We start from the raw sequence: 14,753 nt of genomic DNA on the forward strand, positions 1-14,753 counted from the left end.
TCACATCAAGCTCCCCTCAGCGATAAGTGAACCTTCTAAAGCGGACTACGTTAATAGCGCTGTATTGAGTTTGTAGCATAATCTCAGGCGAAGGAAAGTTAATACACGATTGTCCATTTTTCCGCCATCTTACCGGAAATAAAAAACGTCGACGATGCGCGCGCCGATTTCGACAAGGACCTCACATGTCACTGTTGTCCCTGCGTCATTCAGCATCATTATCGTCTCCGCTTTCTTCGATACTGGACGTATTTACGAGCTTTTCCGACTACGTATTTGTACACCATGGCAGATTTGAGCGATATGAGTCTGGAGAAATTTCGTTTGTGGACTGTCACATCGTTGAAAGCATTCCTTTCGTTGCGGAAAAAGTCGGTTGAGGGCAACCATGATGAACTTGTAGCAAGGTACGTCTTCGTTGAAATATGTAGTTTTCGCTTCTGTTGTCTTATTTTAAGCATAAATGTGTGAAGCAAACTTAAGTTGTTTATAGGAAGTTACTTATGTTATCAAATTGAGATGTTGCCAACAATCGTATATATTTAAAATATATCGTTGTAAACATGAGCACGATGATAAAATCTTTGAGTAAAACATTACTTCTTGAATGTTTTCGTTGTATATATATATACGTTGAATTTGATCTGATATAGATTGTTTTTCTAAATGTTATAAAATAACTTGTGTGCCAGTCGTGTCTAATTACTGAAGCTGTCTTCCACAGATGGGATGTAGTAATTTTGTACCCACAATATTCCTTGTGATCTATGTACCCAAACCAGTATGTGATTTTGTATCCATCACATTTTTTACACAATTTTGGCTCAGTTAGTTTCAAAATGTACAGGTATTTTGCTTATTCATACTTTATTGATTGACATAGTACAGTACAAGAGCTCAAGGAGCTTACTTGGGGCCTCTCAAAACAAAGCAATTAACTAAGGTTTAACCAGTTCGACTGGTCTTTTTTCACAACATGACAAGATGTCACTTACCAAACAAAAACCAAACAATCAATTTGAGTTTGGGCAATTGGACTGGCCTCACTCAGGGTTCACAAGATGACACTTTATTGTCAAAGCATAACAATCTACTTGAGTTTTACCAATTTGACTGGTATCAATCACCATCCTAGATATAAGCATTCACATTGAATTTCACACTACCTAACTACAACTCAGTTAGAACTGACAGAGCTAAACCGAAAACAAGAAGAGCCGCAGGAGGACTAATCATATTTATCAGGGAAGATATAAATTACGAAGAAATAAAAATAGACACGCCAAACCTAGAAGCCAACGGCATTAAAATCACATTAAATAACCGAAACATAAACATCATAAATATTTACCACTGGGCGGAACAAAAAGTCCAACCTGAGGATCTAAACAAACTACTCAAAATAAGCGATAAATCTACTATATTCCTAGGAGACTTTAACGCTCACCATCCTACATGGAGCATAGATGATAAAATAGATAATCATGGCAAATTAATCTCCGAATGGATAGAAACAAACGACCTAGTACTCCTTAATAGCAACCAACCCACGAGGTACGATAAGATAAACCAAAAAATGTCGGCTATCGACCTAACCATATGCACCGCAGATCTAGCCCAAAGCACTCAATGGGAAGTGCACGACGTCCCGCTAGGTAGCGACCACTTCCCCATAAACATAACCATAGGAAATACAAACGTACCAATCCAAACAGAAAACCAAGAACCAAAATTCCATTACAACAAAGCTAACTGGGACCAATTCCAAGATATCTGCAACGAAGCTAACTTAAACGAAATAGAAAATAATGATCCAGAAACCTATTGTAAAAACCTAACAGACTATATAATAAACGCAGCCAAAACCTCCATCCCCTTCAAAGTATCTAAGACAGGCAAACCGACGGTACCATGGTGGAATGAGGAAATAGAACAGACTAGACGAAAACGTAAATCAGCCTTCAATAAAGCAAAACGCGACTACAAATATTTAAACATAGCCCACGAACTAAACCACCAGGTTCAAAAACTAGTCCAAATAGCCAAAAGTAGAGACTGGAAAAAATTCTGCGAAGGTATAAATAACCGTACAGATGCCAGAACGGTCTGGCGCAAAATCCACGCCATTAGAGGCTTAAAACGACATAAAAAAAACCCTAACATTAACAACTCAACCAACCCCGCCCAAAAAGCAAATAATCTCGCCAACCACTTTTCGGCCGTTAGCAGTAAAAGCAACTTCAGCCAAAAATTCCAAGATAAACTTAAAACAGAAAACAAACCCACAAAAGAACCAAACAATAACAATCTAGAAATAAATCAACCCTACACAATGGAGGAGCTCCTCTACGTAATCCAAAACAGGAAAAAGGGCACAGCCCCAGGATTAGACCTAACCTCTTACCAAATAATTAAAAAACTCCCCCTAAAACTGCTCCAGGCACTACTCAAACTATACAATCTCATCTACCTAAACGGACAGGTTCCTACACCCTGGAAACAGGCCCTAGTCATACCAATCCCTAAACCTAATAAACCAGCTAATCAAGCTAACTCATATAGACCAATATCCCTAACTTCAAACTTATGTAAAGTAATGGAATCAATGGCTAAAAATAGATTACAACATTACTTAACCCAAAATAACACCATAAACCCAGATCAAAGCGGTTTCACTCCTGGCCGCTCAACCCTAGATAACCTCGCCCGACTAAAACAAGATATTAAGACAGGACAACTAAATAAACAATATACCACAGGCATCTTCTTAGACTTCTCTAAAGCTTTCGACATGGTATGGCACGATGGGCTAATACAAAAACTTAAAAAAATAGGACTCAAAGGTCAGATAATAAACTACATCCAGGACTTCCTAAACAATCGTAAAATAACCGTGTGTATAGACCAAACTCTATCGGACCAATGTCCCCTAGAAAATGGCACTCCACAGGGCAGTATCCTCAGCCCCACCCTCTTCAATATAATGATAAACGATCTATTCGAGGGTCTATCCCCTAAAGTAAACACATCAAAATTCGCGGATGATGGAGCCATCTGGATCCGCACTAAAAGCATGAAAATGGCCACAAATCTACTCCAAAAATCTCTTAATAAAATACAACAATGGGCTGACAAATGGGGCTTCTCCCTTAACTCAGAAAAAACAACAGGAATAGTATTCAAACATAAAAACATGAAACCCGCCTCCCCAATCCTCCAGCTAAACAACCAAACAATCAAATTTCAAAAACAAACCAAATTCTTAGGACTTATTTTCGATGAACATCTCACCTGGGATGCTCACATCCAAAACCTAACAACTAAATGCAGTAAAGACCTAAACACCCTAAGATGCCTAACTGGCTCTAACTGGGGAGCCTCCAAAGATACTCTCCTCTCTCTCTACATATCCCTAATTAGATCAAAACTAGACTACGGCTGCGCCATATACAACACCCTAAACAACTCTCTATCCAAAAAACTTGACTCAATACAATATCAGGCTCTCAAACTCATTACACGCACCCAACATGGCACCTCCTACACCTCACTTCAGGCCTTAACAGGAGAAATGCCACTAAGTCTACGCAGGGAACAGCTAAGCTTAAATTTCTGGGCCGCGTCCCAATCAAACCCTCTCATCCAAAACTTAATAAACCAAAACATCAGCCCTAAAAACCAAGCTCTAGCTCGTAAACACCCCTTACTTACCCCAATATCCCAAAGAATAACAAACTACCTAAATGAACACCAAATTAAAAATCTTAAACAAAACTGCAAACAATCAAATATCTTCACCCCTAAACTTAAAATACCCAAAATAGACACAACACTAGCTAGCCAAATAAATAAACAAACCGACTCAAACATAGCTAAAACTACCACACTAGCATACATACACAAAAATTGGCCAAATTGGTGTCACATTTACACGGACGGATCCTCAGATCCGACCTCCAAACACACGGGTTTCGGAGTCCATACCACACAACCAACTAAAACCACACAATCCTTCCGACTCCCAAATAACCAATCAATATTCACGGCCGAACTAATGGGCATGGCCTCAGCCCTCCACAATCAAGAATCCAAAAACAACCAAAAAATCCTAATACTTACTGACTCCCTAAGTGGACTACAAGCCCTCCAAAACAAAAATACCAAAAACCGACCTAAATTAATAAATCAAATACTTAAAAGCTCCAACGACCTAACAAAAGCAGGCAAACAAATAACCTTCTTGTGGATACCCGCCCACGTAGGAATATACGGTAATGAAAACGCCGATAAAGCAGCTAAACTATCCCTTAAAATCCCAGAAATAAGCTTAAACTTACCCATCTCAAAATCAGAAATTAAAAGTGTAAACAAACAAAAAATCACAAAAAAATGGCATAACCTATATCTAAACTCAAATAGCCAAATCAAAAGAGTGCTCAGCAAACCACTAACCAAACCAAAAATTCTCCATCCATCAAAAAAAATCGACAGAGTAATCACTAAACTCCAAACAGGACACACCAACCTAAATAACCACCTAAAAAAATTTAAAAAACACACTACAGGTAACTGCCCACACTGCAAACAACCAGAAACCCCAGAACACGCACTCATCCACTGCACACACTACCTAACACATCGAACCGCATTACAAACCACCCTCAATCTAAACAAGGCTCTCACTCTAGAAGCAATACTAAACCCACAAAATAAACTAGAAAACTTCAAGGCCTTAGGCGTATTCTTAATAAAAACGGAACTAATAAAACGCATCTAAAACCATAATAACCTACCAAATCAAAATCACATAAACAAACAATCATCCACCATACCCAGCTCCCTTAGTTCTCCTCCCCAACCCCATCAGCATCTATTCCAAATCTCAAAATTCCCAAATTCTATATAAGCAACCCCAAAAGCCCCCTCTTGGGTTGCACAGACCACCCTCGCCCCTTTCGGAAACACATTAAATGGCCTGGCCGGGCCCGTGTGCGAAATACGCATCAGTCGGAAAGCGCACGTTAAATCTCCAAAGTAAGTAAGTAAGTAAGTAAGTAATCTCTGTGTATACATGGTGTAATCTGTGACATATTGTTGGCAATAAACATGTATAAGTAAATAATGTTATATATAGTATACTGAAACATATATCTTTTATATTTAGTACAAGGTCAATAAAGTACAACATAGTTTTGGTAAAAAATCACAAACAATCAATTGCCACAGATCTTAACTTAATGTGCACATTGACATTTATTTATTTTTAATGCGGAAGATTGGTTGTCGAAAGTGACTAGCATACAGTACAGTACATATATATTTTATTGGATTATCTGAACTGAAATTAGCAAAGATTTAAAAACCACAGGTAAGCAAACATACCTTGTTCTGTGCGCCAACAGGACGCAACAAAATGTCAAGCCATATATATGTAATATATGTAGGCTGGGTTGGTATCGAAATCTGTTTAAATAGTGTTTATTCTCATGACAATTCACAAATAGTGATATGCAACAATAATACTTTGGTTGTCATTTTGATAGTATTGTATAATGATGAAACCATATTTGATTACAGGTCTTTCATCGCCTGGGAGGAGAAAAGTCCAGTGAACATTGATGCTGAGCATGAAGAGAGGAAGCTACTTTCTGAATACAAGGAGAAGCTCCTAGTGGATGGACAGGTTCTTCAAGATCCTTTTTCCTTGGATGTTGGATGGATTAGGGAAGAGGAAGGAATCAACATGTGGCCGTCAGTGTACATTACAGATATAGCCAGTTACTTGAATGAAAGAACTCCAGAGGACCTTGTAAGACAGATCATCAATGAATACAAAGTTGGTAAAGCTTATAGGTATTATTCATGTGACTGGGTGAAAGAGATTTTGTACCACAACATAAGGGACAACAGTTCATTGTGTCTACTGAAAGCAAAAGTCATGCCATCAATGTCCCTGAATTCACCTGCATATGCTGTCTGGGCTGCCGTTGCAAAGGAGTCTGGAACTCAAGCTGGTGGGAGGGTCCTCAGTGCATACTGTACATGCACTGCAGGTATGTTGGGTTCATGCAACCACATTGCCGGACTTCTGTTTCGTGTTGAAGCAGCCGTCGTAACTGGCGCAACAGAGAAGACATGTACAGACAAGCAATGTGAATGGACCATTCCCAAACAGAGAGTGTCCCTCAACCCTGTGCCTGCTGTTGATCTTTCATGGACGAAGGACCATTTCTACAAACATGGCAAGACAACAAAACGTCCTGTGATAAACAAGACAAGCTTCACCCCATTGAGCAGGAAACAACAAGATCTTGTCAAGGACAAAGTCCAGATCCGAAACAAGCTGTCGGCAATTGCAGGAAGATGTGCACCAGAAGTTCGGTTCCATAAGATGATGAAAAAAGAAGCCCCAGCTCCATTGCCTATATGCGTTCCAAGCTTGCCTGCCATGGTAGATCAGTTTTGTGCCACAACACCAGCCACAGCAAATAAGACCCCTGAAGCATTTGTCAAACAACTTAGTTTTACTGTTGCCCAATGTAACCAACTAACATCAGCTACAGAGAATCAGGGAGGTGTTGAGTGGAAGATACAGAGGAAGGGTCGAATAACAGCAAGTAATTTCCGGCGCGTCTATACCAGGATGGAGACCCTTGACAGGGACGATTCTGCCGACCCATCAGCACTGATCAGTCATGTCATGGGATACAGTGAGGGCGTACAAACAAACGACATGAAACATGGTGTTTCCTGTGAGCCCCATGCAAAGTTGCGATACGTAAAAGTAATGAAAAAGAGCCACAAGAAATTTAAGTCATCCGACTCTGGGATTGTGGTTTTACCCAACAAGCCATATATTTCAGCAAGCCCTGATTTAATAATCGATTGTGAATGCTGCGGTAAGGGACTTTGTGAAATTAAATGCCCAGCAACCATCAAATCTGAGATACCCTCAGTTGACAATGTGAACTTTATAGAACTAAATGATGGGGAACTATGTATTAAGACAACAGATAGATATTATGCTCAGATACAGGGTCAGATGGGAATTTTGAATAGGATGTACTGTGACATATTTATATTTACATTTCATGGTCATTTGTGTGTCAGAGTACCATTTGACAATGTGTATTGGTCAGATATGCTTGCAAAAATGGATAAATTCTGGTTGAAGTTTGTATTGCCAGAATTGTTTTCTAAGGATGTGAAAGGTGCTTTGGCTGTGACAGTACCCATATCTACGGCCCCAAAAAGCAAAAATGACACTGTGGTGCTTCTGAATGTTGCAGCGAAGGGAACCAGCTCCAAGAGAAAACAGAAGAGGGGTGAGGGTGCAAGTCAGGCAAAGAGGACAAAACGTGCCGTAAGGACGCCACTGTTTCTCTGTCCTATCTGTGGACAGCAGTGCATCGAAGAGCCATCCTGTCGACTTGAGGAGTCCATCCAGTGCAGTTGTTGCACTATGTGGTGCCATTTAAGATGTGGTGGTGTTGTAGATGTGCCACAGGATGATGATTCATGGTTTTGCCCAAAGTGTGTGACTTAAACATGACATTGTGAATTTGTATTAATTGCATTGTTTGCATTGTAGTCTGTGTTACACTATCAGTTAAGGTATATATTCAATATATGTTAATACTCAATAGGTTGATTTGTTTAAACTTGCATTAACTTTACATGTTTGTTTGCATGTGACCATGATGATTGAATTGAAACATCAGTCATTGTAATAAAGAAGTTGTACAGGTACCGGTGTAACTTGCTTATTCCACGCATCTTGTTGATGTTCCATGTCCTTCGTGATGTAACCATGAGATGCAACACACTTCATGAATTTTGATGGATTTATTACTGAGAACCATCATCGTTGGCTACTTTAGGATTCATGAGAGCATAATACATTTTCACAAACATACACATTGAACGCAAACGTTTTCGCAATCACACATGTCACTGCATCTGCTCTCACCCTCACTTCTGTTTAAAATTGACATAACTCCCCGTATAGCGCTAATAATGTCAAGACCATAACACTAAATCATAAATCAAATCCTGCAACATTACAATGGATGGAGAGATACACCAAACATATGAAGTGATCAGAATGTTAAATTTGGAGTAAATCACAGGACATGTACAAAACACGGCTATAGGCATACATTAGCGCCACGTTGATCAGTAGTCCTACGTGATGCAGGTCTCGGTCGGTACCACTTTGGTGAAACCCATGGGCACTGGAATGGTGCCAACAAACCTAAAACCATTATCGTTGAGAATAAGGATTTGAATCGAGGTTTATGGATGTTAATCTGCACAGCAAATTGAGGTGCCTTAGACGACTGTGCCACCCATGCCCCCACCTAATAGATGGAGAGGAAATCCATCATATTTAAACTTATCATAAATATTTTACAATAAATGTACAATACAACAGGAAGATATATCAGGACATATAAACAGACTTCTTAAAGTTGACAAGGGCACAACAAACAGTAACAATGTCATCTATGTGAGGCACTAGAGTGATCGGAAGCTCAGTCTTGAGCAGACGGAATGTCTTTATCTGCCGAATCACCTGTTCTACTAAAATACGTAGGTTTGCAATTCGTTTTGTCTTCCGCACTGAAGCACAAGTCATCTGGCTCTGGCCTCTCCTTCCAGGCGGAACATGTATTGATAGACACCTGTCTGCACATTCATTGGCAATATTGAAACCTTTATCAGCCATCAGCATAGAATAGGGAGGCACCTGGTCCAAATATCCACTGTTGAGTGTAACAGCCTTGTCTCCAGCTCTACCACAATACGCTTTGGATGCGAAGACAATGGTACTGTTAGGGGCTACAGCAACCAGTATCTTGAGTGTGTTGTGGTGCTTGTAGTCACTCCATGTTGCAGCCTGGAGATAGAGATCCTTTGGAGTTTCAATAAACACTTCTGTGCAGTCGATAATTGAATGGATGTCTGGAAGATGACGAAAACGATTAGGTTTGGATGCTCTAATTTCCCCGATGTCTGGCATATAAACTAATGTCCCTAAAACTGTCGACATTCCTCTGATCCATGAAAAAAATATCCTCGAACAAAGTGGTGCAGAAACCCGAAATCGTGCTGCTAAGTCTTTGGTAAGTAGTCCCAGTCGCAACCTCATCAAAGTCATAAGAAACTCGTCGCAGGTCCGTAGTCGGGGTTTCGGCCCACGTTGTCCAGCAAAGTGTCGGACACTCTTCAACAAGCTTATTGTTCCATGCCATCGTCTCTGAATGTACGGGGCAACAAACTCCAACAATTCGTAAAACAGTTTCTTAGACTCGATACCAGTGTAAAATTTGACATCGTCATCAGTCTTCAGAATTTGCGAGGCGAATGAAGTATCTTTGCTGTCGGCTTTCATCTTCTCCACTTGAGCCACAAGACGAACTACCTTCCTTTTTTCTTCAGCCAGAAGTAGAGTGAGGCCCTGGACTTGCTTGTGTAGGGCTTGTGCTTGGTCATGGTATCTGCATGCCAACCTCCACAAGCACTGGATCAGCAGGAGAAACGCAGTGAACCAAGTCCAGTGTACCGAGACAACAGTGGGTAGGCATGGTGGCAGGTCAGGTGTGGCATCCCTGGACTGATCTGCAGAGGGGTCACCACCTAACGGGTCCAGATCTGGCTTGGAGAGAGGTACTTCAATAGACGGCATGATGAGGCATCTTTTCCTTTTGGCTGGGGGGAGATTCACCTGGTCACTGAAGAGAAGACGCTTTACTTTCCTCTCCGTATCAGCATAGCCAAGGTTCAAAGATGGGTAGGGATTCTCTGGTGTTGGTCTTCCATCCACAAAGTGTATGCTGCATACCCTTGAATCCTTCTTGGGGGACCATAGCTGACCTGATCCATCCTGTCTGTTCACCATGACCTTCCATCTTGTCCGAGCTTCTTTGTCACCTCTTGTTGTAGGGAAGGGTTTCAATCTGAACAAAAACAAATAATATACATTATTTTTTGAATAGATTCATTATGCAAACACTTGTCGTCTCATCATCACATTTCTACAGGTATAGGGTGCTGGGGGAAAGTTTTATCCTGTATCAAAGTATACACAACTCGGGCATTTGACGTTTAATAGGGTTTAATAAGGAAATAATAAAGGAAGAGCATGACTCTATTTGACAATATCAGGAACCATAAACTTACTGAAAATGTCACATGATAAATAGTATTGCACGTCACACTACCGAATGAAATTTACTTTTAGATAAGTACACTTAAAATTCATGATTAGCTTTCATTGTGTGCATTCTGGAATATGTATCTGTATAACCCCAAAGGATATTTCATGCACAAAATGACAAATACAAGTTAGATGGAAAACATAAGTATAATGACTATAAGAGAGAAACACATAGATTCCATACACCTAGTGACAGGAGTACTGAATATGAAAATTAATATTTCAAGGTATTGTTTTAACCAACACCAATTTATTTCATGACACAAAATACTAAAAAACAAAACGAATTTCATCTGTCTTATCTCTAGATACCAATATCAAATAACAATTAAAAAAACGCTGGATGAAATAGACTCAAATAGTAGCCTATGTATAAATATTTTGTGAACAGAATCTTTTCATTTGGTAGACATTTTACCTGCTATTTAGACGTGATAAAATAATCATAAATATTTGACAATATGCAAAGAATGGTATCATATTCACACACAAAAACCGACTGAAACGGTGTGATAAATTTAAAAACAAACATACTTGTAAGGAGAAGCACATCTACACCTATGGGAGGATCTCGGTGCATCACAGTGGAAACAAAAACCTTGTCTCCATTTCTTCAACTTATCAGAATTATTATGGCATGTCAACACACTACAAGTGAGAACCATGTTGAAAGTGGTTGTGAGGGACATGCTGTCATGTGAAATGTCTTAAATACTTACCTAAAAACGGGTTGGAGAAGCTGTGAGAAGCGAGCACTGGAGAACTGTTTTCTTAACGATATCGTCTCACCGGAAGTAGCCGTTGTCGAAATGGAAAGGGACGCAACTCATGCATTAGTCGCAGTCTGTTACTATAAATAGCCAAACCGTACAACCGTGTATAATTCCTGCGTGACGCTGGTCAATATGAATATTATTTCTGGAGATTTCTTATGCATATGTGGAAGGCTCATGCCACTGATCGGCACACGTGCCTGTAAAAAGTGCCAGTGAGCTGACCCACATCACTGTGTTATTGTGTATATCCCCTTTCAAGCAGCAGCTGTGTTGTGGCGAGACTGTCCATTATCTGCTAGAACCGGGGGTCAGAGACATAGACTAACACAGGCTTTCCCAAAGCATTTGCGACATTTTTTGGGGGTCTTATTATTGTACTTATTCACATGTTACATTAATTGTCTAGTACATACTAGATGGTATATATCACCATGTCCATTCATATAATACTGTTGGTTCGAAAGTAAACTATAGCGTAAGGCCAAGAAAGTCTTTTCAGTGGGGGATTATAGTTAAAATGAACTCTTTTCAAATCTTCTCCAAACAGGCTAGAACTCCTGAATTATTTTCCCGACCATCCCCTCTCAACACCTATATTTAAGTATATATTTAAGTACACTTTTCTGTTTCAGCATACAAGTCCCAGTGTTTTTCTATTGAATTCAATTATGCGTTTTTATTTCATTTCTCCACTCTGGGTGTTCCTAAATAAGATATTTACACGTTACTTATTATCTGATCTAGCTGTCAGTAACCGGCAGCGTACAGTGGTAGACTATTCTGGAGTATTATGTATGTTTGCGTTGATGTTCCCACAATCAAAACCTGAAAACTAAACGACAATATTATAACAAAAGTTACCAAATTTGTATTATATGCATAATTCCCCCAGCCTTCTCTCTAAACCGCACCCCCACCCCCCGACGAGGACGGCTGTATAATGTATTGCCTCATGTCTCTGCAGCAAGCTGTGGCAGACGACACTTTCTCCAAAGAAGTTTACTTCCGGCTGGGAATGCACCTACATTATACAATCTCATATTCAATTATTCCCACCTATAATATCATCAAGCGTGCCAAATAAAAGGTCAAGTAGCCGTAAAGAACTATGTGCATGGTAGTGAAATGAGTATAGTGTAGTTTTTAATACCTATTATTCCGTCATTAGAGACGCTAATTAAGTAATTTAATTGTCATATACATGCATCAATTTCATTCAAATTCAACTCATTATCGGAATTGAATTTCATAAGTGTATTCAATTATTGCTTGTCACCAATCATCATCAAATATCATTACATAAACTATAATATATATAACAGAAATAGCATAGATATATATATCGGTGTGTTCTGGTATTATATAGCATCTTTTTCTGATCAAATAATCTTATGAACCAAATTAGCAAAAAATTATTTCGCTTGATGCTACTATGATATGATTCATATGATCAGTAGTTTAACATTTGGTTAGTTCGGTTTTAATTGTTTTTGTTTGTTTGTTGTTTAACGCCGCACTCAGCAATATTCAAGCTATATGACGGCGGTCTGTAAATAATTGAGTCTGGACCAGACAATCCAGTGATTGACATCATGAGCATCGATCCACGTAATTGGGATACGATGACATGAGATCAGAGATCAGCTCATTATATGAAGTGGCACGTCACAACCGGGGCTAAAAAGTTAGAGACCAAGTCATTATGTGAAGTGACACTTCACAACTGGATCTGAAACATATGAGAAAAACTCATTATAGGAAGTGGCGCGTCACCACTCGATCTGAAACATTAGAGAAAAACTCATTGTAGGAAGTGGCGCGTCACACCTTGAGCTGAAACCTTAGAGACTAACTCATTATAGGAAGTGGCGCGTCACAACTGGATCTGAAACATGTGAGAACAACTCATTACAGGAAGTGGCGCGTCACAGCTGGATCTGAAACATATAAGAACAACTCATTACAGGAAGTGGCGCGTCTCAAATGGATCTGAAACATATGAGAACAACACATTATATGAAGTGGCGCGTTACAACTGGATCTGAAACCCTAGAGACCAACTCATTATATGAAATGGCGCGTCACAACCGGAGCTGAAACATTAGAGACCAAGTCATTATATGAAGCTGTGCATCACAACTGGAGCCGAAGCTTTAGAGATGAAATCATTATATGAAGTGGCGCATCACAACTGGAGCTGAAACATTAGAGATGAACTCATTACATGAAGTGGCGCGTCACAGTTGGAGCTACAACACTGGAGACTGACTCATCATATGCAGTGGCATGACACTAACGGAGCTGAAACATAAGAGACCAACTGTTTATACCAGGAAGTGGCGTTTCTCAAATGGATCTGAAACATTGAAAGTCAAGTCCAACTGTTCATTAAATTAGGATTTTGCACGTCTGAACTGGATCTAAAACATTAAAGACTAAATCATCGTCACTGGAGGTGGTTTATTACAATATAGACTAGTCTTGATTTTGTTTTCGCAATGAACCTTTGGTTGTGATACGCAAATCGTTATAAAATCTACAAAAGTTACTTGCCGGAACGGGTATGCACAACAGAGGTCCATAACACGAAATCTTTGCACTAAATATTGTGCTAAATAATGGCCAGACAGAGTTAATGTATCTCTTCCTTTGAACCTGAAGCTGAGAGCTTTTAATATCTACCAGTGTATGTGCTATATAGATCAGACTTCCAGACGACCTCAGCTGACACCACAACTGCCTTTCTACGGTAACTGGGGTATCATTGGGTGTGGACAGCACCCGCAACTCATTCTTACACTTCACCATGAATGCGGAAGGTTATACTTTCTCCACTACTCGGAACATTCGGACCAGCAAAATACACCCCTATATCTACTGACCACATTCTTCACAGAGAAAGTCCAGCATAGCATGGCTTTCTCAGAATGGAGCCCACATGACCACGGACAGTTGCAATGTGTAACCCATGTCCAGGCACCTTGGTCGTCTAGGTATAACCTACAATTGTAGAAGGACATGCTTACATTCAGTCAAAGTCACCATGATTATAGAACTTATATGAAGTTAAAGTAGCACTGAGTAGCACCATAATGTTGAAAAAATGATTCTGTCTTGAAAAATAATCTGCTTCGTCTCAGTGGTCCGTCTCAACTGGATCTGAAACATATGAGACCAACTCATTATATGAAGTGGCGCGTCTGAACTGGATCTGAAACATATGAGACCAACTCATTATATGAAGTGGCGCGTCTGAACTGGATGTGAAACATATGAGAACAACTCATAGCTAAATAGTGAAGAAGGATTAGTTTTTGGTTAACAGTTTGAGGGGGAGTTTCTTGAGCACATGATTTTTGGGTGTTTTGTTGAATGGCTTAGGGAGGAGTGGGAGTGTGTGTGGGGGGGGGGGGGGGGGGGGGGGTATCACTGATGGGTTGGGAGGGAGTGATTGATTCCAGGTCTAGTCCAGAATTGTGGGGGGAGAGGCCTGGGAAATCATAATTGTCGGGGTGGAGAAAATGGATGTGTATTAAAGGGGGGGGGGGGGGGGGTATAATTCCCCCTGCAGAAAAAGATGAATCGATAAGAAAAAAGTGTGGCAGTAGGCAGGGGGTCAGGCAGAATAAGAAACTTTAGTGGTGTTGGATAATAGTAGCTTGAAGTCTTGAAGGTTGATGGTGGTTAGATGATGTTTGATGATTATGATAATAATAATGATTATATTGTAGAAAATGATTCTGTCTGTGAAAATAATC

General features: G+C 39.9%; 2 protein-coding genes across 2 annotated transcripts; one reads left to right on the forward strand and one right to left on the reverse strand.

Annotated features, from left to right (window-relative positions):
- Window positions 1–281: 281 nt before the first annotated feature.
- On the forward strand, window positions 282–7,644 carry LOC139474514 (uncharacterized). Its single transcript, XM_071257565.1, has 2 exons — window positions 282–407; window positions 5,578–7,644. Exons 1-2 carry the CDS (start codon window positions 286–288, stop codon window positions 7,544–7,546), a joined length of 2,091 nt encoding a protein of 696 aa, XP_071113666.1. The 5' UTR covers window positions 282–285; the 3' UTR covers window positions 7,547–7,644.
- Window positions 7,645–7,873: 229 nt separating this feature from the next.
- LOC139474311 (uncharacterized) lies at window positions 7,874–11,018 on the reverse strand. The gene is made up of 2 exons (XM_071257270.1): window positions 10,939–11,018; window positions 7,874–9,959 (listed from the first exon to the last, which is right to left on the reverse strand). The coding sequence occupies exon 2, from the start codon at window positions 9,899–9,901 to the stop codon at window positions 8,444–8,446; it is 1,458 nt and encodes a 485-aa protein (XP_071113371.1). The 5' UTR covers window positions 9,902–9,959; window positions 10,939–11,018; the 3' UTR covers window positions 7,874–8,443.
- Between the last annotated feature and the right edge of the window lie 3,735 nt (window positions 11,019–14,753).

Source organism: Haliotis cracherodii, unplaced genomic scaffold (genome assembly GCF_022045235.1).
Source record: "Haliotis cracherodii isolate W230 unplaced genomic scaffold, xgHalCrac1.p SCAF_3, whole genome shotgun sequence".
Classification (NCBI taxonomy): domain Eukaryota; kingdom Metazoa; phylum Mollusca; class Gastropoda; order Lepetellida; family Haliotidae; genus Haliotis; species Haliotis cracherodii.

Excerpts from the sequence above, each read along its gene's own strand:
- LOC139474514 (XM_071257565.1), top strand. The coding sequence starts at position 286 with ATGGCAGATTTGAGCGATATGAGTCTGGAGAAATTTCGTTTGTGGACT. Across the intron at positions 408-5,577 it reads CATGATGAACTTGTAGCAAG|GTCTTTCATCGCCTGGGAGG; the intron begins GTACGTCTTCGT and ends ATTTGATTACAG.
- LOC139474311 (XM_071257270.1), bottom strand. The coding sequence starts at position 9,901 with ATGGTGAACAGACAGGATGGATCAGGTCAGCTATGGTCCCCCAAGAAG.